The 23,211-nt window shown below is 40.5% G+C and overlaps 1 protein-coding gene across 1 annotated transcript in view; it reads right to left on the bottom strand.

The window, feature by feature from the left end:
- Window positions 1-847: 847 nt before the first annotated feature.
- The window catches only part of kcnq1.2 (potassium voltage-gated channel, KQT-like subfamily, member 1.2), a 379,236-nt gene continuing 356,872 nt past the window's right edge, over window positions 848-23,211 (bottom strand). The window contains 5 exon segments of the mRNA XM_072269294.1: window positions 848-877; window positions 1,196-1,257; window positions 3,204-3,244; window positions 7,349-7,443; window positions 12,074-12,149. Coding sequence (XP_072125395.1) covers window positions 848-877; window positions 1,196-1,257; window positions 3,204-3,244; window positions 7,349-7,443; window positions 12,074-12,149 — 304 coding nt within the window.

Below are 23,211 nucleotides of genomic sequence, written 5' to 3'. Positions count from 1 at the left end.
CTCCTCAACCTTCATGTCAGGTAATTATGCGCCTTCCCCTTATGAAATGTACTTCAATGTGCTTTCCCACTGTAGAAAAACTTCACACTTTCCTGCAGTTCATTTTATTTTATTCAATATAAGCCTTAAACTAATATCCTTAATATTATATTAATCCCCATTATTATAACAGGGAGGCAGAAAATGAAGCAGAAATTCTCTCCTGTTATGTCAGCTATCCAATTTTACAGTAGGGAGAGAGCATACCTTTCCCTGCTTCCCTACATCAAGATAAGGAATTTGGCAGAGTTCCTGCACCAGGTTGACAATATTATCCATTATGCTGTTTTCAGGCTTCAAAAAAATTGTTGGCACCTCATGATCCCCACTAAAGCCTCAGGACTAAATAGAATTAATTAACATCAGAGGATCTATCACTGGTTTCCCGAAGAGCTAAAATTTAATAAATGGTTATGGACTGTTCCAACAGTTTCTATCATTTGTTGCAGAGGTGTGACGTTTTTCCAGCATTCCTGTTGACATGTTGAGTGCATGCTGGAGTGATATACTTACACAAGAAATCAAAATGCTCTCACCCTTGTGATTTGAAAGAGAGCACGCATCTTGCTGCATAACATAATCTGATTGGAATTGTATATCAGTACTTTAAGACAAGTACAATGACAATATTCAGGTAAGAAGGTCAGATGTGATATTTTGACTCTGTTCATATTTAATAAAGATAAACATGCAATCTTAATCTATCAGTATTAAACTGACACTTCCCTTGAAAACAGGTTTTTCACCAATATCGGTATCAAAACTGGCATCAAGAACTTAAATATCATGCTTCATTTAGCTTCAGACATCAGTCATGAAAAGCAAAATCTGTATTTCTCTGGAACAAAAGCAAATGCAGTCAGAATATTCTAATACTATCTGTATCACAAGACAGGAATTCAGGAGAATAGTGCTTATCTGCTCTCAGCTTTTAATCTATTCATCAAGAACAAGTCAGAGTAAAATCTTGTCAAAACCCGGAACAAGAAAGTGAAGTGTACAATGTGACAAAATGAGAAAACGAATCAAAACAGTGCAAAGTCAATGGCGTTTGCATTGTAATAAACTATATTATTTGCATGGATAGTCCAAAGAAGTTTTTCAGATAAGGATCTTAATTATGCCAGATATTTAAGAAAATACATCAAGCACCTACCTTATCTTCCAGACGAATCAGTCTGGCTCCTGCAGTGTAGTATCCTTTGTCTAGTCCCTTTTCTATATGAAAAGTTAAGATACAAAAACAGGGAAAAAATGTTAAAAATTCAGATTACTGTGCATCATGACTAATATTTGGGATACATATTCTTGAAAGCCCATAATAAAGCAAATGTTACTAATTTTAATTTAAGTCCACCAAGATAAATTAGACAGATCCAGTAGAAAATGGTAGTGGGTCAGTTACTGCCCAGTTTAAGCTAGTGCTCTAGCCTGGTAATCTTGCTGGGATCTTGATGGATAATTTGCCCTCTTTAAAATGAAATGTATAGTGCCAGGATTGTAGCTATGAAGCTAGAATGACCTCAGCTCACTGGCACTGGCTTCTTGAACAAAAATATTGAAATCTAGCTGGAGGCTCACAAGAAGCAGCAAACATACGCTAAATGCTACATTTTTGTGAGACAATAAATATTATTATTAGTCCCATAAAAACAATCTTGCTGGTGCAGGTACATATCTGGGACTGTATCACTTTTAGTCAGTTCCAACCCTTCCACAATTAGTAAGTCCCTTAGGGACTGTTATTTTGGCACAAATACATCATTGTTGTTGTTCTTTTTCACCCTGTGGAGCATCAGGCGACATTTTTGCCATTTACCGTAGCATTTGACTGATTTTTTTTTATGAGGCCTAGTTGTTAGCTCAGCCCAGCACGTTAGGAGAGTATGCAAGATGCCAGCTGGATATGTTCTCAGGACCACTCGCCTCAAAGTCCGGTGCCGATGCCACTACGCCACTGGCTGGCACACATACAGTACATCATTGAATTTATAGAAATGACTGTCATTTCTCTTAAATATGGTGGGCTATAACGGGGTAGTGGTTAGGGAATTACAGGCCTGAATTATTTATCTGGCAATAGATGTTCGAATGCCACTAATGCAGCCAGGGAATTTAAATCAATAAAAACCTGGAATTATAAAATATGTCTGGAATTAGAACGGCGGGGGGGAATGTTGGAGGGAAAATATTTGGATGACAAACATCCTTTCATAAACCTTATCTAGTGTGGTTTACTTGTGATTTAAAACTGTTATGATTTTTATTGCCCTCAGTAAGAACCTAGCAGCCATTCAGTTCAGACATATATGTGGGCATAAAAGTGACATCTGTAACTCAGGAACAAACAGATAAAAATAGCCTCGATAACAGGAAAGCTTTGTGGGCACATAAAACATTTGGTTCAGAGCCTGGTACTAATGCTTCACTCTTATTTTTAAATTGCCATGGTTTCATCTCTCTTCACCTCATTCCAATCAAATTGTTCCAAAATCTTTGTACTCTTCTAACTCTCACCTCTTAAGCATCTCAAATATCATGGTTCCAACATTGCCATCTGTGCTGCATATGATTAAAACTTTGGAAATCCCTTCTAAACATTTTTTCTACCTCTCTCCTCTTAACACAGTCCTTAAAGCACACTTTCGACTCAGTGGTTGGCCACCTTTCAATTTGTTATTGGTTTATTGTTAGATTTTGATTGATAAGGCACAAATACATCATTCTATCCTCCTTCTATCATAATTTTGATTTCACTTCCTCCTTCTATCATAATTTTGCACAAACTTGAGTTTGAAAATAAGATCTCGCTCACTCCTCATAACAACTCTCCCGACTCTTTGTAATCGTCTGGTGTTTTTTCTTGCTTTCCTTCATAAAATACCTTTCAAGTCACTATATCAGTGCAGCTGTGTGTCTTATTCAGTGCAGCATATATTGTAAAACTGCAAACATGTTCATAAACTACATCATCTTTATCATTTTTGATATATTTGAGCAAAAGAAAACCACTACTGTTAAGTCTCATCAATCATATTCCATTTTCACTAAAAAGTGGCATCTACCAAGTATGAGAAGATGTACATTTTTGTGAACGTTAAAAATATCAGCATAGTATTTTGAAATACAAGGTGAAACATGAAACCATGATGAAGCATATTTACCTGAAAGAAAAAATGCAGGTTTTCCCAGGGAGTGATCCAACCTGAAACGTAGACACAAGATGGTTTACCCTTTTGCAACATTGCTGCAACTGCAAAATAATGTAATTATAGGATGTCATTATTTTAACAGTTAATTATCCATAACTCCAAACTTCATCAGTCATGAGCAGATCTTCAATTGCATGATTGATAGGTAGACTTTGGCCTGGAATGTGGCTTGTATTATTTATAATGTACGCTGATTCAAAAGTTGCAACCTCCTGTTCAGCAAATTTATGGGAGCAACATATTACTAATGTATTCAAGGTAAAACTCTGGCTCAACATAACGCGGCATTTTCCAAAGTTCGATTAAAATGCAATTAAGTTTGCTTGTTTCACTCCAAACAGAATAGATGGAAGTATCTTTCGCACAGAGATGAGGAGGAATTTCTTTAGTCAGAAGGTGGAGAATCTGTGGAATTCATTGCTACAGATAGCTATGGAGGCTAAGTTATTGGATATATTGAAAGTATAGGTTCTCGATTAGTAAAGGCATCAAAGGTTATGGAGAGAAGGCAGGAGAGTGGGGTGGAGATGGTTAATAAATCAGCCACGATGGAATGGCAGAGCAAACTTGATGGGCAAAATGGCTGAATTCTGCCCCTATGTCTTATGGTCAAACAAAATTGTGTTCCTTTGATCCTTCTGTAACTGTGCCATTATCAGATGTGCATAATTTGCCTTATCGACAACCAATGAACTTATTTATTCTTTCCTCTTTTCTCCCAAACAACTTTCATCCTAAGAATACACATAATTATTCAAAATATTTTCTCCTCGTTTTCCTACTATCATGACTTTATAATTCTTGCAGGTATTTTTATTAGTTGGAGCATCTTTTAGAGAGAAATTTCACACAATGAAATATGTAAGTCCATTCAGTATGACTGGCACTTGGCTGTTGGTCTCTTGATGAATTAAGTGCGTCAACAAGATCAGCTCCCTTCTTCCACACTATAATAATTCAGAACATATCACAGAATATTATGATTAGTTATTTATTTAAAACATACTTATAACTTGTAAGTTCTCTGTCCTGTTATCATAATTTACAATATGTATATAGGGAATAAGATAACAGCATCTGTCTCCACTTACACTCACAAATTTCTTAAGTAATCCATGGTGACTTATTTATTCCAGAGACTGCTGCATTCGATGTTGGATCCATCTACTCTACCACAGGTGACTGACAGGTCAGGTGGACAAATAGTTTTGTCTGTTGTCTGCTTTGCTTGTATAAAAGCATCCTCTTGTCAGAGATACAGGAAAGTCAGTTAGAGTGTGGGCAAGGGTTTCCCAGGAGACAATGAATACAATACCTTTTTTTTCCCCAAGCAGGGTTTGAGAACATTCTTATAACATTTTCTTCATTGTCCAGAAAAATTTGTTGTTGTACAGGGGCTCAGAGTAGGAGTTTGGTTCTGGGTGAGCAGATTATGTGGCTGCCCACTGAAACTGGCCCAAGGACAAGTGGCACACGGGAGGCAGAGGTGAATTTCTTACTAAACCCTTCCTTCACAGAGAAGTAGCACCCACAATATGGATGTAACTAATCCTCTCCTGGTTTGCCATTGACCTTGATCATTGTGATGTGGTGTGCTATATAGTCAGAGCAAGTGGGTAGAAAATCTCTGCCCTCCAAATGTCAAGTGCAGGGCCCATCCTTTCATGTGCTTCAGTGAAGGTGTCAATGTTGACTTGGAGCTTGGTCTCAGAGTCTGAGTATACATAAATGACATCAGTGTATTGTAATTCATGAATGATGTTTTTGGTGATTTTGATGCTAAAATGCAGACAACTGATGCTGAATAGTTTTCAGATGAACATCTTGATGAACCCTAATTCCAATTGGAAGGGAGTTGGAGGTGAGGAAGGGAGGTGAAGCAAGAAGGACGGAGACGACAGTCTAGGGAATTAAACAGCTTAGCTTTACCCAAATCCACACTGAAATTGGGTCTGGGTGGACCCAGAAATTGGGATTTTTTTTTTGTATCTTCTCTATGTGCCAGGAGTAGAATGAATTTCTGAGGAGCACTAAATTCATGACAAGCTGGAGGAACTCAGCAGGTCGGGCAGCATCCGTGGAAAAGATCAGTCGATGTTTTGGGCCGGAACCCTTTGTCAGGACCCTTCGTCCGGCCCGAAACGTCGACCGATCTTTTCCACGGATGCTGCCCGACCTGCTGAGTTCCTCCAGCTTGTTGTGAGTGTTGCTTTGACCCCAGCATCTGCAGATTATTTTATGTTTACTAAATTCATGAAGGACTTGCCCTAATCTCTCTTGATCAATGAAGTAAAATATTTTTGTGAGGTATTCAAAGGCCGAGTTCATGTATTTAATTATTTTAGAGTATTCAGTGAGACTATCATCGCCTAATTTTTCAGTATCAACATCCTGATGGTCACCATTGACCAAAAATGAATTGAACTGGCCACATAAGCACAGTGACGCCAAGAGCCGGTTAGGGACTGGGCATGATCTAGCCAGTCACTCTCTTCCTGACAGCCTAAAGCCTTTCTACCACCTTCAAAGCAAAACTGTGGAATGAGATGAAATGCTCTTCGCTGGATGGGTGTAGTTCCAATAAACTCAAGAAGCTCAATACTTGCTTGAACAATCAGTCGATTGGCTCCACATCTACTATTTGAAAGATTCTTTCCATTTACAACTTTGTGGCTGTAGAGTGTGACTGCACTTCATTTACATGTGTTCTACTCTGATAGCATCTTCCAAAATTGTAGCCACCAAGACCAGAAAGGATTTGAACAGCAGATACATGGGAACATCGCCACCTGCAGGTTCCCTACAAGACACATAACAACCCGACATGGAAATATATTCCCATTTCTTCATTAATAGGTTTAAATCCCAAAATTTCCTATCCTTCAGCTGTGGAAGTAGCTTCATCCGAAAATTGACAGCAGTTTGAAAAGGCCATTCATTACCACCTTCTTAATGGTAATTAAGGATGAGCAGGAATCATTGCCAATCCATTCTATCACAAACATTCCTGCATCCTAATAAATAAATAAATGAGGAAAACTATGGTAAAAAGGCTTTAGGCTGTCAGGAAGAGAGTGACTGGCTGGATCATGCCTAGTCTTGAACCGCCTCTTGGCGTCACTGTGCTTATGCGGCCAGTTCAATTCAGCTTTTGGTCAATGGTGACCATCAGGATGTTGATACTGAAAAATAAGGCGATGATAGTGTCGTTTTTTATAGTAACAGGATAAAAACATCTCTCTCTTTCTCTCTCCCTCACCCCTCTCTCTCGCTCTCTTTCTCCTTCTCTCTCTCTCTCACCTGTATGATTAGATACCCAAAGATACACAAAAGGTTTGTCCATAAAAGCTTGAAGCAGAAAATTATTTGACATTTCCAACAAGTTCTAATATTCAGGGTGAAAGCAAGGTCAATGTGAGAAAATTAGTTTGCTGGGATTTTTTTAAAATTAAAAGATAATGATGGGCAAGTTTAGTCACTAATTTTTCAAACTGTTATAATTATCGACCTATCCATCATGACGGAAATGGGCACAAAAGAAGAATTTCACCATGGGCAGTATGTTATTTGATTGACCAGTTCCGCAATAGACCAATAATATTGCACTCAAATGAATAAAATTGATCAGTAATTATTCATATTAATCTGATTTGATTTGTTTGATACCTGAACAGATAGGCAAGTCACTCATTTCTGAAAAATAAGAAGAACCGCAGATGTTAGGAATCTGAAATAAAAACAAAATTCTGGGAATACTTATCAGGTCAGGTAGTATCTATGGAAAGTGAAACAAGGTCACCATTTGAACCTTGCAACTATTTTATCAGAACGAGGAAATGTTAGAGAGAATAAGCATGTTCTAGGTGACAGAGAAAGGGGAATGTTTAGAAAATGCAAGGAATGTGTATGATAGGGTGGAGATCAAAAGTAACTGATGTGTAATTGCCAACAGAAAGAAGGTGGTGAAAACTAATTAATCATTAACAGTCTTTTTGGAGAAGATGTAAATAAATGGAGATGAATGATAATTAAACAAATATTGCTGAAAGTGCAAGAAACAGACTATAGCAGTTGGTGGAATATTTATTAAAGTTTACCTTCGTTGTAGTTCTTTGATCCGGACCATCATATTTAGGTGTCCCTGGGAATATTGTTCAATAACATCTCGTACATCATACGGTTTTCTTGCTTGCTGTGAAATAATCCCCAAAATACTATGAATTTAACAATTATAAAATCAGTAAACACTAAAACTTGTTGCAGCAAAATTAATAGATGTATAAATGGAAATTCCTTTCTTTTGGCAATCAAAAGATAAAATCTGACTTGTATAGTACCTTCGTCATTTTTGGCATTACTTCACAGCCATGATTATTCATGAAATATAGTTGTCATTATAATGTAGTAAAATGTAGTAGCCACTTTGTGTATAGTAAGGTCACACATGTAATTCATAGAGAAGCACTTAAATCATTTTGATTAAGCTGATTGGAAAGTAAAAACTGCTCTGATTACCAAAAGACTCCCCTTCAAATGGAAAGGGCAGAAAGAACTTTCATATACCTTCTTACCGTTAAAAATAGCATGTCTCAGAAGACCACATTCCCTTGGCTCATACAATTACATACACATATCTGGAGCGAGGTTTCAACGTGGAAACTTCTGGTCCAGAGGTAGGAATACTACCTCAGAGGCAAGGGTGGAGTGTGAACAGAAAGACAGATAAAAAGGCAGATCTGCTTCTTTGTGAGGTCCTTTTCCAGCACCCATCCACTCCACCACTTAGTCATGACCATTTTGATGATATTACTGAGATGACGAGTTTCTCCAGCATTGGGTCATTTACACCTTCCTCTTATCGCTACCACACCAACAATATACACATTCATCCAGCAGAACCAGGTAATGGATCCACAAAGGTGTATCCAAAAATCCATTAATTCAGCCAATATCAGCTCTATCAATGTACAGGGTGCATAAGGTAGGGAGCAGTAGTAAGATACTTTGTAGTCTCTTAAAGTGTCAGCCAGATAGAAGTGTGCATTAGTGACCGCTCGACCTGGCTACCCGAAGATATGTCTGAGGAGGTTGAGTATTAGGGATGAGCTGTTATGTTGAAGTTGTATAAGACGTTGGTGAGGCCTAATTTGGAGTATTGTGTGCAGTTTTGGTAACCTACCTATAGGAAAGATGTAAATAAGGTGCAGAGAAAATTTACAAGAATGTTGCCTAGGACTGGAGGACCAGAGTTATATGGAAAGACTGAATAGGTTAGGACCTTATTCCTTGGAAGATAGAAGATTGAGGGGAGATTTGATAGAGGTATACAAAATTATGAGGTTATAGATAGGTAAATACAAACAGGCTTTATCCAGTGAGGTTGGATGGGACTACAACTACAGGTCATGGGTTAAGGGTGAAAGATGAAAAATTTAAGAAAAACCCGACAGGACTCTTCTTCAATCAGAGGGTTGTGAGAGTGTGGAACAAGCTGCCAGTGCAAGTGGTGCATGTGAGTTCGATTTCAACATTTAAGAGAAGTTTGGATAGGTACATGGATAGTGGAGGTATGGAGGGCTATGGTCCCGGTGCAGGTCGATGGGAGTAGGCAGTTTAAAGGGTTCAGCATGGACTAGATGGGCCAAAGGGCCTGTTTCTGTGCTGTACTTTTCTATGATTCTAAGACCATTTGAAGGCACTCTATCATGGGGCAGATGTAGTTTACTGGAAGGCAGGTCAATGATGCTACTTTAAACTATAATAGTGTTTGACAGGAGATCCCTTAGATAAAATTAAAAATTTTTTGCAACAAGATTTACAGACTTCAATTTCTGAGGAAACTTGGAATCAAGTTTTTATTGGTTAACACTTCATTGTTATGTGCCTGCCACTCTCTTCTACAATTTAAAGTGGTCCATACAGCCCACGTGACCAAGGATAAGTTGTCTCGTTTTTATTTAGATATATCTCCGTATTGTGATAAATGCAGTAATGGAGAAGCTTCATTCATTCATATGTTTTGGACATGCCCGAGTCTTGGAAAATATTGGAAAGAAGTATTTCAAACTTGCTCGATACTTTTTAAAGTAAACTTTAAGCCTAATCCTTTGACTGCTTTATTTGGTATTGTTGGAGAAAAGGATATTATTTTGGAACTATCTGACTTGCACATTTTGGCTTTTATTTCTCTCATGGCCAGAAGGACACTTTTGCTTAAATGGAAAGATGCAGCCCCTCCTATTCATGCCCAATGGTTACGTGATGTGATGTCATGTTTAAATTTAGAGAAGATTCGATGTTCAATCTCTAAATCTAGTCAAGACTTTCAAACATTGTGGGGACCTTTTCTGAATTATTTTCAAAACCTTTGATTTGCTGTAAAAGCACAGAAAATGACTAATAATTTTTTTTCCATTTTTTCTTTACTAATCAGCTTCGGTCTTGGTAGTGGGTTAGATTTTGTTTTAACAATAATTTCAATGTTATGAATTAATTGACCTGTATGAATATAGGATAAGGAGTCTTTATATGCAATTTAGTATAATGTATTGATACATTTTTCCCCTGTATTCTGTATTCTTATATGTTAATTAATAAAAATATTGGAAAAGACAGGAGATCCCTCCAATCACAGCAGTGCTCAGAGCAGCATGGTTTCATTTGAAAGCCTTGACTGATCTTCCATATTGTCATCCTCTCTGACCATGGATAAAGATACTGGTGCAAAGTTCTACGACATCATTCTGACTTGAGTTGGACCCTTCCATGCTCTTCACAATCACAAACATGATGCATGGTAGTCTTTCTTTATGCTACAAAATTTCTGCTGTCTTTAATGATCATTCTTTTCACTGAGGCACTGCTGTCTGCTCTGCTTCCTTGAAAAGACAACCATCTCTTTAACTGTATGTTGGTGCATAGTAAGCAAGAGCTGCGCGGAATGAATCCTTGTCAGAATGGCAGTGAATTCATCATCTGCTAGCTGCTCCTGAAGTCCCGACTGACAGCATAGCTTCCACCCTCCAAGGGAGACAACAGATGATCACATTGACACCACATTTTTTGATTCTCTACTACCATTCATTTTCTACAAAAATGGAAGTATTAACATCGGTCAGGGATTTACTGCAAGGATTGTGATTTGATGTGCGGAGCTGACAGGACTCTGATATGCTCAGCAGTGATTAAAAGTTTGCAGCACCTGTGTGGAAGCTGCCTCCATATACTTCAGTGCATATGAGGATCCCTCATTGTCCACAGGCCATTCATACATTCAAGGGCTTTCAAGTTGTCTGTGACGTGTTATTCTGCAAAACTTAACATGCCAACACTCAAGGAGATCTCTGATAATTAGTTTATGTCCTTTGTTGCTGAATGCTGTCAAGTCGTCGTCGACTCATGGCAAGATACAGAAGTAGATTGCCAGGCCTTTCTTCTGTGCTTCTTCAGGCCTTTCTACTGCTGCTTCCCAGGTTGGGACCTGGCCAGGTTCGAACTCTGGACCATCCATCCCAGAGTCCAGTGCTGATGCCACTACACCATCAGCCGGCCCAACTTTATGTCTTTTACTTCACACCAATAACACACATCTTTATAAAATAATTAGCACCTTGCAACTTTTGCCAAACTTCATCACTGTACTCTTATCCACCAGTCTGCTGCTTTTGCTACTTGGACTGATCTAGCTCCCTGACATGTGGCTTTTCAACCCAAGATACTGACTGCTGACTTCAGCCTCCAGTTATAGCATTAATGCCTAGATCAAAGGCCACCTCAAGTAATTCTCAGTCCTACTCCTTTACCAGTGGCACGGTCTCTAACATTATCTACCTTTACCCCTGGTCCATTTACCATGTGAAGGTCTGGAGTCAGATACGTTCCAACCATAGCCTGGTGTTAACCCAATATCCCTAGCACATTCTACCATGGGCCTCAGACACTGCTGAATTTTCCAGCAGCAGCCCCACAAACAAAACATTCATTGGGTTGCCACACAGCAGCTAGTTAATGTGCTTCTGCTCAAACGTGTGGTAATGAATTAGAACTGGCAGGACAAGAATGCTGTAATTCAGCCTTATGAGCATGATCATATTTCATTCTCCGATGAAATCAACATGACTGACAGTTTTGTAATTTGTGGATTGCCAATATTTAATTCTGTCAGTAGGCAACTGAGAAGTCCCAATCTTCTCTGACAGTGAAGTATGAAGGAATGAACTTGAAAGTCTGTGGAAGGACTCCCTCCAGTACTTGCCTAGCCTGCAATGTCTGCACATTCTTCCTGTGTAACAGGGGAAAGAACATGCACATTGTTTCTTAGAATGTGAATTCATCTGAAGGATAGACTGCACTCCATGAAGTTGATTTTTCAGGACAGCCATCATACTACATGAGAATCAGGGTAAGTGACAATCACAGATGGACAGTTGGCAATGTTATTAAGCATATGGGAAAATAAATGAATGACATGCTTTAAATTAATATGACATTTTATTATGATAGATTTGCCTTAATCAGACTAAATGGCATAACAGCAAAGAACATGAAATAGTTTTCTTAAACTAGGCCATTCTCCAACTTCTAACGTTATACGTAGCTCCATTTAGTGCTGGTATTGAACAGCCCAGATCTGGAAGAATAATTCAGCACTTTCCAACCCACATCAGAGATATCATTGGTATCTCTAATCAAAAATTTTCAACAACATCTCCCTTCTCAAAATATAAATCTGGGCCAAAATTCAGAAACCTCCCCCAGCACATTTATTTCCTTTTCTTTTGACCTGTCAAGAATACTTTATTGAATTGAATGTTATTCCTCACCTGAAATTTTCTTCGGGCAACAAAATACTGCATACGTCGGATAACTTTTACAGCGGCCCTATGTGCTTCTGTTAATCTGTAAAATAGTCAGGACAAGAAAGAATGAAATGTAATGTTTATGAATATCTTAGTGAATAATATTAACCAATTTATAAGTATGTTGAATGGCTGACTTGTCATATAGACAAGAAGTTCCATGCTCTGATTTTGGGATAGATGGCAAAACTAGGATTGTTAGAATTTTCAAGATTACTTAACGTCATTTCCTGTACACAAGTGTAAGGAAAACAAAATTATTGCTACTCCGATGCAGCACAAATAAACTACAAAAGATGTAGAACACAATAACAATAATAAAACACACAATAAATATAAATACATAAGCTTAGCTGATGATATAGATTGATTGTACGTCCGCAAATGCTAGGTTATACATAAGGTGACAGACGGGAAATACTGTAATAAAGTAGCATTGGAGGTGTTGATCAGCCTTACTGCTTAGGGAGAGTAACTGTTTTTGAGTGCTGGTTCTGGTGTGGATGCTATGCAGCCTCCTCCCTGATGGGAGTGGGACGAACAGTTCACAAGCAGGGTGGGAGGGATCCCTCATGATGTTACCGGCCTTTTTTCAACACCTTTCTGTATACATCTTCTTGATGCCGAGTAGTTTGGTGTCAGTGATGCGTTGGACAGTTTTGACTACCCATTGTAGAGCCTTCCACTCTGGAGCAGTGTAGCTTCTGTATCAGGCAGTGATGCAGCTTGTTAGCATACTCTCTACTACACATCTGCAGAATAGCGTGAGTACTGATTGTGCACAGTCCAGCTCCCTTCAGCCTTCTCAGTAAGTGGATGAATTGGTGGAGCTTTCCTAACTGAGTAGGATGTGTTCTGGGACCATGAGATGTTGCATGAGATGCACACTCCCAGGAGTTTGAAACTGCTCTCAGTGTCCACTGCTGTGCTGCTGATGTAAAGAAGGGTGTGAGTTCTCCTGAAGTTGATAACCACCTCGTTTGTCTTGTTGACATGAAGGAAGAGGTTACTTGCCTGCCATGAGGCCTCAAGCTCTTCTACGTCCTCTCTGCAGGCTGCCTCAGTGTTATTGGAGATGAGCCCCACTACCGTCGTGTCAACAGCGAACTTGGCAACGTGATTGCTTGAGGGTTTGGCTGTGCAGTCACGTGTGACCAGAGTGTACAGCAATGGGCCCAGCACACAGCACCCACATTGACGTTGATGGGGAGGGAGCAACAGTTGTGCGTCCTGACTGTCTGACATCAGTCATTAGGAAGCACAATTCACAGTTGCATTGTAATGTATTTAGACAGAAGAGTGGGAATTTATTTCTGCATTGGTCTGAGGGAGCAAAAGGAAGATTCAGAAAGAAAATTACACAGATACCTTTCCCCATTTCACTACGACCAAGTATTTTTCATATTAGAGCCATTTCCACAGGGCATCTCCATAAATTCCCCTGGGCCTTGGTGAAAAATAGGAGTAGATTTTTCCCTGTAATTATGGGTTTTTTTTTAGGAGTGTCACAAATAATGTCAAAGTGGCTTATCTTATTAAACATAGATTCAACCTTTTGATTGGAATGTAGCTTTTCTCCAGGTGTGGACATAAAGAGCAATGAGATCACATTTGAAATGCGTATGGGGTGATTTTAATCCTACACACCCAATGAAAATAGCCTGACATTTACCTGATCATGTTTTGCTCCAATTTAATCTGTTTCCTGAGCAGGTAGCAAAACCACAACTGAGGCGGTTATTGTAGATAGTCTGAAGACCAGTGACTTAAGTGTAAGATAGATTTTGTAGTCAGGTGTAACAAGATATTCCTCATTCTCCCTCAGGACTTCCCCAAAACTGCCTCCCATGATTTATATATTCAGTAAGTTCCTGAGGCTCAAACTTCATCAGTGATCCACTACCGTTTCCTACTTATTTTGGAGCGATTACAGTCAAATGAATCAAAGTGGTTAAAACTACTTGGGCTTGCTTGACAGTTACAACTCTTGGTGGGTTTGGTACTTGCCTTGCCACCAACCCATAGTCAAGTTGTTATTAAAAGTTAGAGATGGGTTTGTGTGATGCAATTCATAACATTTCTTTACTAAGAGTAACACTTTTTACACATATTCCTGTCAACATTGCTAAAGAAAAATCATGTTCTATGTTCCACTGTGATGCTTTACATCTGCCTCAAGAACACAATTCAGTAAGTTTCAAATAAAGTTTTTAAAAAGTACAGGGCAGAAACAGACCTCTCTGCCTAATGAACCATGTACCTTTCTTTAGAGTCACCTGTCATTCCAATTATCAGCAAATCTCTCTGTTTCCACTCTCTCTTTTGCATATCTAACCTTCTCTTACACATAACAAATAATTCTCCTCAAGTGTCACCACTTAATAGTGAGTCGGTTCAGCTCTCTTGAAATGAAGTGGCTTTTTCAGAATTCCCTATTCTTTTCCATTTCTTGTAATGGAATTATTGAATTATCCTTACAGATGAAGGATAATATTGAAAGATGTACATTTGCATTTATTTGCATAGCTTGAATAATTGTGTTAACACATAATAGTTACAATAGCTTTGCAAACAGAGATCATCTGCTTACTTCACTCATTAAGGCAGTGTTAAATCGTCACATAACATGCAAACAGGGCCTGCTGCCCATTCCATCCATGCTGACCATAAAGTACTAATTTACAAAAAGCCAATAGTAATATCAATTTTATTCTTGCCCCATTCCCATCAATTCCCCCACACACTCAGGGAAACTTACAGTGGAGTGGCCAATTAAATAACTTGGATATCTTTGGGACTTTGAAATAAACTTGAATTTTTTTTTATTTCAAAATATACTTTATTCAAAAATAAATATATACAATAAACCATTCAATAACTTCCCATCCTTTACATACGTTTCCATTATAGTCAGTACATATCCATACTTATGGCCACCCACATGGCACTCCAGTTGTTCACCTTACCACATCATTGTTGAGGGGTATACTCCCCACCACCCGACCCCTCCCACTCCCGCCGGTGAAGAAACCTATACCGTGGTCCTTCCCCACTGGGTCCTTGCGGTGGCTGCACCGAGTTTCAGTGCGTCCCTCAGCACGTACTCCTGCAGCCGAGAATGTGCCAGTCGGCAGCATTCTCCCACGGACATCTCCATGTGCTGGTAGATCATCAAGTTTCGGGCCGACCAAAGGGCGTCTTCAACCGAGTTGATGATCTGCCAGCAGCACCGGATGTTGGTCTCCGTGTGCATCCCCGGGAACAGCCCATAGAGCAGAAAGTCCCCTGTTATGCAGCTGCGGGGGATGAAACGTGACACTAGCCCGTCCATTCTCCTCCACACCCTCTTTGCGAATTGACAGTGTGCAAGGAGGTGGGTCACTGACTCCTCCTCACTGCAGTCCTCCCGTGGGCAGTGGGGTGCGGAGACGACATTCCGGGCGTACAGGAGGGATCTGACTGGGAGGGCCCCTCTCACCGCCAGCCTGGCGAGGTCCTGGTGCCTGTTGGTGAGATCTAGCGATGAAGCATTTTGCCAGATGAACTGGACAGTCTGCTCAGGGAACCACCCCACTGTGTCCATCACGTCCTTCTCCTGCAATGCCTGCAGGACACTACGTGCCAACCACTGCCTGATGGCCCTGTGATCAAAGGCGTTCTCCTGGAAGAACTTTGCTACGTAGGACAGGTATGCCGGCAACGACCAGCTGACCGGGGCGTTGCATGGGAATGGGGCCAGACTCATCCTTCGTAGCCAGAGTGACAGGTAGAACCTGGGCACATAGTGGTACTTGGTGCCCACATACCTGGGTTCTACACACAACCTGATGCAGCCACATATGAAGCTGGCCATCAGGGTGAGGGCAACATTGGGGACGTTCTTGCCCCCGTTGTCCAGGGACTTGTGCATGACGGTCCGTCTCACCCGCTCCATCTTGGATCCCCAGACGAATCTGAAGACAGCTCGGGTGATTTCCAAGCTGTAGCAGTGGGGGACTGGCCACGGGCCACACCTGCGCCAAGTACAGCAGCCCTGAGAGCACTTCACACATGATGACCAGGTTCTTGCCTGTTATCGACAGGGAACGCCCTCCCCACAGTCCCAGTTTCTGTTTCACCTTGGCAGTCTGCTCCTGCCAGTTCTTGTTGCACGCCTCAGCCCCTCCGAACCAGACCCCCAACACCTTCACGTGGTCAGACCTGATGGTGAAGGGGACGCTGGATCAGTCAGGCCAGTTGCTGAAGAGCATGGCTTCGCTCTTCGTGCGGTTGACCCTGGCCCCTGATGCTAACTCGAACTGTTCGCAGATGCTAATCAACCTGCGAACTGACCTCGGATCAGAGCAGAAGACGGTGACGCCGTCCATGTACAGGGAGGTTTTCACTTGAATGCCTGCAGGGAAAGTGTGCAAACTTTGCAGACTGTACCGATGATCAGTACTGGTCCGGGGGACTGGAGCTGTAAGCTCTACCAACAAGATCATTATGTTGCTCAGTGAATAGATGAACAACATAGAATGAAGATTTCCCCAGCACATAAAATATGCTTGACAAAATGGTAATCAGGCAATGCAATTAATCACACAATGGAGGTATTATGCATGCTTTGATGGGAAAAATATCACTATGCGTATGCAAGTCCCCACAGCTTCTGGTAACCCTGTGATCTCTGTGAAAGGCGGACGTCGGAACTTCCTTCAAGAAGGTGAACCCTTGGAAGTTGTCAGTCCCCGATGATGTACCTGGCAAGTTACTGAGAAGCTGCACTGGCCTAGGACATCTTTAGCATCTCATTGTGCAGTCAGAGGTTCCAATCTGCTTCAAAAGTGCATGAATCATGCTGGTGCCCATGAACAGCTGCCTCACCAACTATCACTCAGTAGCACTCACATCTACTGTGAAAGGTAGTTCATGGCTAGAATTAACTCCTGCCTAATCAATGACCTAGACCTGCTGCAATTTCCCTACTGCCATAATATGGCTACAGCAGAAACCATCTCAATGGCTTTCCACCCAGTTTCGGAGCACCTAGAAAACAGCAAAACATACGTCAGGTTGCTGTTTATGGATTACAGCTCAGTAATCAACGACAGCATGTCTACTTTCTCAGGAGTCTGCGGAGGTTTGGCACGTCATCGAAAACCTAAGGAAAGCTCTCTATATGTGTGGTGGAAGGTGTGCTGATTGGCTGAATTACAGCCTGGTATGGGAACACCAATGCCTCTGAGCAGAAAATCCTGCAAAAGGTAGTAGATTCAACTCAGTACATCACAGGTAAAGCCTTCCCAACCACTGAGCACATCTACATAAAACGCTGCTGTGGAGAAGCAGCATCCATCATCAAAGATCCTCACTATCCAAGCCATGCTCTTTTCTCGCTGCTGCCATCAGGTAGAAGGTACAAGTGCCTCAGGACTCTCACCACCAGGTTCAAGAACAGTTACTACCCCTCAACCATCAGGCTCTTGAACAATAGGGGATAGCTACACCCATTGGAGGACTCTGTTATATTGTTATTTCATTCTCGATATTTATTGCTATTTATTTATATCTGCATTTGCACAGTTTGTTTACAGTTACAGTTTCTGATGTCTACAGTTACTGTTCTATAGATTTGCCTGCAGAAAAAAGAATCTGAGGGTTGTATGTGGTAACATGTATGTATTCTGATAATAAATTATACTTTGAGCTTCAATAAACACCATCATCTTCTCATTACTAATCAACAAACTTTAGAAGCTGGGTTTCTGTACCTCCCTCTGCAACTGAATCCTTGACTTCCTCATCAAGAGACCACAGTCAGTGCAGATCGATAGTAACATCTCCTCCTTGCTGACAATTAACACACGTGCATCTCAAGGATGTGTGCTTACCTCACTGCACTACTCTCCCTACACATCACTAGGCACAACTCTAACGCCATCCATTTATTTACCAAAGACACCACTGTTGTTGGCAGAATCTCAGATGACATTGGGAAGGCATACAGGGGAGTGATAGATCAGCTAGTTAAGTGCTGTCAGAATAACAACTTGTGCACTCAACATCAGTAAGACCTACGAATTGATTGTGAACTTTAGGAAGGGAAGTCAGGAAAGCACACACCTGGTAGAAAAGGTCAGCTACTTTAACTTTCTGGGCATCAATATCTCAAAGTATCTAACCTGGGCCCACTACATTGGTGTAATCATGACAAAGGCATGCCAGTGGCTCTACTTCATTAAGAGTTTGAGGAGATTTAGTATGTCACCAAAGATTCTTGCAAATTTCTACAAGAGTACAGTGAAAGCATTCTGACTGGTTGCATCATAGTCTGCCTTGGAGGTTCTAGTGTACAGGATCTCAAGAGACTTGCGGGTCAGTTAGTTCCATCACAAGCAAAACCACCCACCCCGCCCCCCGCCATCCTCACCACCCTCAAGGAAATCTTCAAGAGGTTGTGTCTCAAGAAGGCGACCTCCATCAATAAAGACCATCACCATCAGGACATGCCCTCTTCACCTTAGTACCATAGAGGAAGAGGTACAAGTATCTAAGACCCACACTCAATATTTTAAGAGTATTTTCTATACCTCGCCATAGATTTCTGAAAGGTCCCTGAACCCATGAACACTAACTCATTATTTATCCTTTGTACTTTTTTATTTTTGTAACTTATATTGTTTTTCTGTCTTGCACAGAACTGCTGTAGCAAAACAACAACTTTCATGATATACGTCAGTAATAATAAATCCAATTCTGATTCTGAAATGGCAGATTATCACTTCAGGTGGACACAGAACATAAGACCGAGAGCAGTTCGGCACAGTGTAGAACCCTTGGCCCATGATGTGCTGACATTATATATGATCAATATAACCTTTTCCTTCTAAAGAGCCTTGCATTTTTCTTTCAGCTGTGTGCTAGTCTAAGAATCTCTTAAATGCCCTGAATATATCTGCCTCTACCACTAACCTGGGGAATGCATTCCATGCACTTACCTCTCTCTGTGTAAGAAAACTACCTCTGATATCCCGCTATACTTTCCTCCAATCATCTTAAAATTATGCCCTCTCTTATTAGCCATTGCCACCCTGGGAAAAAGGGCGCTGGTTGTCCACTCTACCTATGTCTCTTATCAGCTTCTGTACCCCTATCAAGGCATCTCTCATCCTTCTTTGCTCCAAAGCAGAAAGCCTGAGCTCGCTCAGCTTCTCCTCATAATACATGCTCCCTAATTCAGGCAGCATTCTGGTAAATCTCATCTGCACCCTCTCTGAACTTTCCACATCCGTCCTATAATGAGATGACCAGAACTGAATACAGTGTTCCAAGTGTGATGTCACCAGTTTTATAGAGCTGCATCATTACCTCATTGCTCTTGAACTCATTCCCCTGACTAATGAAGCCCACCACACCAAAGGCCTTCTTAACAATCCTATCAACTTGCACAGAATTTGACGGATCTATAGAGGTGGACCCAGGGACATGGATATCTGGACAGAGTGAAGGCATGTCTATAAGTTTAGTCATCTGGTGAGGACAAGATATGGTCAGTGGTCCAACATTCTGCTAACTGGTTTGTTTATTCTCACTGGCTTCAAGTGGAAACTTTATCAGGTGCAAGAGTTAACATCTCCGATGCTTTGAGCTCCAGACAATTTTACTTCTGCATGCACAAAATAAAAAGCAGCAGAATGTGTTCTGAGCATCTGCTTTCATTACATACAGTACTGCAACCTTTCAAATGTTTGCATCATTGAGGAGTAAGAAAAGAAAGAACTTACATAGGTCAAATGCTCTAGACTGTGTGCCCACTGAATGAATATCTTCATTTTATTGCCAGAAAGGACAAAATTCTACCTTCAGTAGACCATAAAACATAGGAGTAGAATTAGGCCATTCACTCAATTGAGTTTGCTCTGCCATTCCATCATGGTTGATTTATTAACCCTTTCAACCCCATGGTCTTTCCTTCTCCCCATAATTTTGACATCCATACTAATTAAGAGCATATCAACCTCTGCTTTAAATATAGCAAATGACTTGGCCTTTACAGCTATATGGTACTGAATTCCACAGATTCACCACTCTCTGTCCAAGCAGTTTCTGTTTTTTGTGAGTATATGGTTCACTGCACTGAAGCCTCTTTCAATAAGGTAGGAGGATGGAAGGTAGGAAACTTCGTATGGCATTGTAGCCACATACCACAGAAGCCGACATTTTTGAAAAGCAATTTTGCTTTTTCATCATTCTGAATTTTGATAATTCCTTCTTGCAAGCTGTCTTCCTGTTCTTCCACCTTTCAAAGAAATGGGTTAATTACCATCCAGAATTTCCAGATCCTTGGGTCGATTTTGAAAATCCTTTTTCAGTGACTGCAAGTGTAAGTAGTACTCTTGCAAATCAACATCTGTGAAAGTGAGTGCCACACTTTCTATGCAGGAAAACGGTGACAGCATTCTTCTCCCAATGTTTTGCTTATATATTTCCAATTTTCTGATAAAAGTGGAGCCTGCACTGTTTGCTTGGATTAAATTGAAATTGTCACCCTGCAGTTTCATATTTAGAGTGCTGATTTTATCATACAGATTGGCTAGGTATGCCACATCTCCATGTAGAAGTTCAATCTTGTTTCCAAAGCTCTTGTCAACCTTGTGCAAAAATTCAACCACAGTGTCAAAAAGTTCAAAGGAACATTTTAAGCAGCAGCTTTTTGACAGCCAATGCATTTCAGCGTTAAGCAGCAAGTGTTCAAACTCTTCATTGTTGTCTTGGCATAACTGGTGAAATATTCTGCTATATAATGGATGAGCTTTAATTTTGTTGATAGCAGATATTACAAGAGTCATGCTTGAAAAAGTTGCTGGCTGAGGTTTTTGGCTGTGAGATGTTGATGATGAATTACACAATGGATTATAAACACACTTGGGATTTATTTTTTCATAAATAGCACTAAACCAACATGGCAACCTGTCATATATGGTGCTCCATCTGTTGCACAAGATATCATGTTCCTAACCGCAATATTTTTATCCTCAATATACATTTTGAGCTTGTTGTAGATTGATTATCTGTTGATATTTGTTTATAACTTTTTTACAAAAGAGAATCTCTTTATAAATTTTTCCATTTTTAGTAAACTGTGCATATGCTATTAGCAATGCCTCATTGCCTCACACAGTAGACTCATCCAGTTGTATCCCATATTCTGTTTTTGTAGCTCTGTGCATAGTTGATACTCAATGTCTTCACTCATTTTGTCAAAACAACAAGCTACAGTGTTATCACTCAGAGGAATTGATTTAAGAATACTGCTATCTATTTTGACAACAGTGGAGACCACTTCTGATACAGCAGGCATTATTAATCTTTTACCAATTGCATGAAATTTACCACACTTTGCTGTCATTTTGGAAATGTTATAAGAAGCAATGAGACCACTGTCGAGTCATTTTTAGCTTTCGTGGCAAATGCTTTTCAAATGCTCTTTCATCTTCTGGAACTGAGTAACACCATAAGTAGCCTTTTCAGGATGTCTTTTTTGGAAGTACAGTATTCCTCTAATCTTGATGGTGTCATGGCTTCGTTAGACAGTACAGTATTACAAATAAGACACATGGAGTGTCACTGATCTGATGGGACGGAATAAAACCATACTTCAGCTTTGTAACATTATTTTGATGCACTTTCTGTGGTTTCTGTTTCTTAGCAGGATTAGAATTCAAGGCTTCACCACCTTCAGACTCATAGAGCTCACGCCATATGAATTTATCCAACAGTAACTGGGCTAAATTAAAATAAACATAACAAAAACTGGGAGTGCCTATCGGATATTGATGATGACAGTGAGTTGACAAGAATGGAATGATGGTAGCGGCATGCAAAGGAACGGCGAGGCGAAGATGAAAACAATCATAACAGTGAAAATTACATTGACAAGGATTCAGATTGGAAGCTGAATGTTAGTCGGGATAGAGCTGGTGTTCGGAAAACTACCTTTATAATATTTCAGTTAGCACGATTGACCAATCACGTAAGGTCTCATAATCCCCAATGATGGTTCTTGATTGCACAAATGAAGCCGAGGTCATTTTGAACACCTCAAGAGGAATCCTCGGTGTCGGTGAGTTCACTGATTAGCTCTATTTCACTGTTTTGTTCTAGCCAGCGCTGTATCATTGCACAACCTGTTTTCATAGATCTGTAGGGAAAGTTGAAAGGTCTACTGACCTACCAGTGTTCCGTGCCACAAGTCAAGAGGGACTGTTGGGCACCATGGTTGCTAATTTATGCATCCCCAATAATGCCTGTTTGGTTGGTAAGGTCGGATGAGATTGCTGAGTTTCAGATGCGTTGTGACAAGTGCTCACCACCTGCATATCTGTTGTTCTTCCTGTGTTCCAGTGCCTCATCCTTTTTTTTGGAAATGCCTGCTCTACTAACAGCTAGTCAGGTCTCATGCATCAAGATAGGGTGCAGCTTATCGCCCCCACCCAAGAATCTTGAACGCCCCCGATGACTCTTTTTGCACCTAACACCCCCTTGTAGGGGACGGTACCACTCCTGGTGGGTTCACTGGTCTATGCCTTTATTCCTTCTACCAAAGTGCATGACCTCTCATTTTCCTACATTGCATTCCATCTGCCACTTCTTTACCCATTCTCGGAATCTATCTAAGTCCTTCTTCAGACTTCTTGCTTCCTCATCGCTACCCGCCTCTCCACCTATCTTCCTATTATCCGCAAACTTGGCCACAAAGTCATTAATTCCATCATTCAAATCATTGACTAGCGTGAGATGAAGCGGTCCTAATACAGTGACCACTTGTTATTGGCAGCAAACCAGAAAAAGCCCCCTCTATTGTGAGTGCAGAGTTCCATCTCTGACACTTGGAAAATAATTCTCCAGGTTTTCTAAAAGCTTAAAGGAAAATACTGAGGTTTAAGTAGTAACAGGTGTGAACTGCTGGAGGGAAAAGTGGATTAAACTGGAATTAGTGAATGCATTTTTTTTAAACAGACAGTAAGAATTTTTCAAGTATTTATTGAATGCTTAAGGAAGATTACAGGTAGCACAGGCAACCTCTGTTTAGAAATCTGAACTTCAATTTAACATTGCAT

Source organism: Mobula birostris, chromosome 9, assembly GCF_030028105.1.
Source record: "Mobula birostris isolate sMobBir1 chromosome 9, sMobBir1.hap1, whole genome shotgun sequence".
NCBI classification, from domain to species: Eukaryota; Metazoa; Chordata; class Chondrichthyes; order Myliobatiformes; family Myliobatidae; genus Mobula; species Mobula birostris.
The sequence above is the reverse complement of the archived record's forward strand: the minus strand, read 5'-3'. Positions and strand labels throughout refer to the sequence as shown.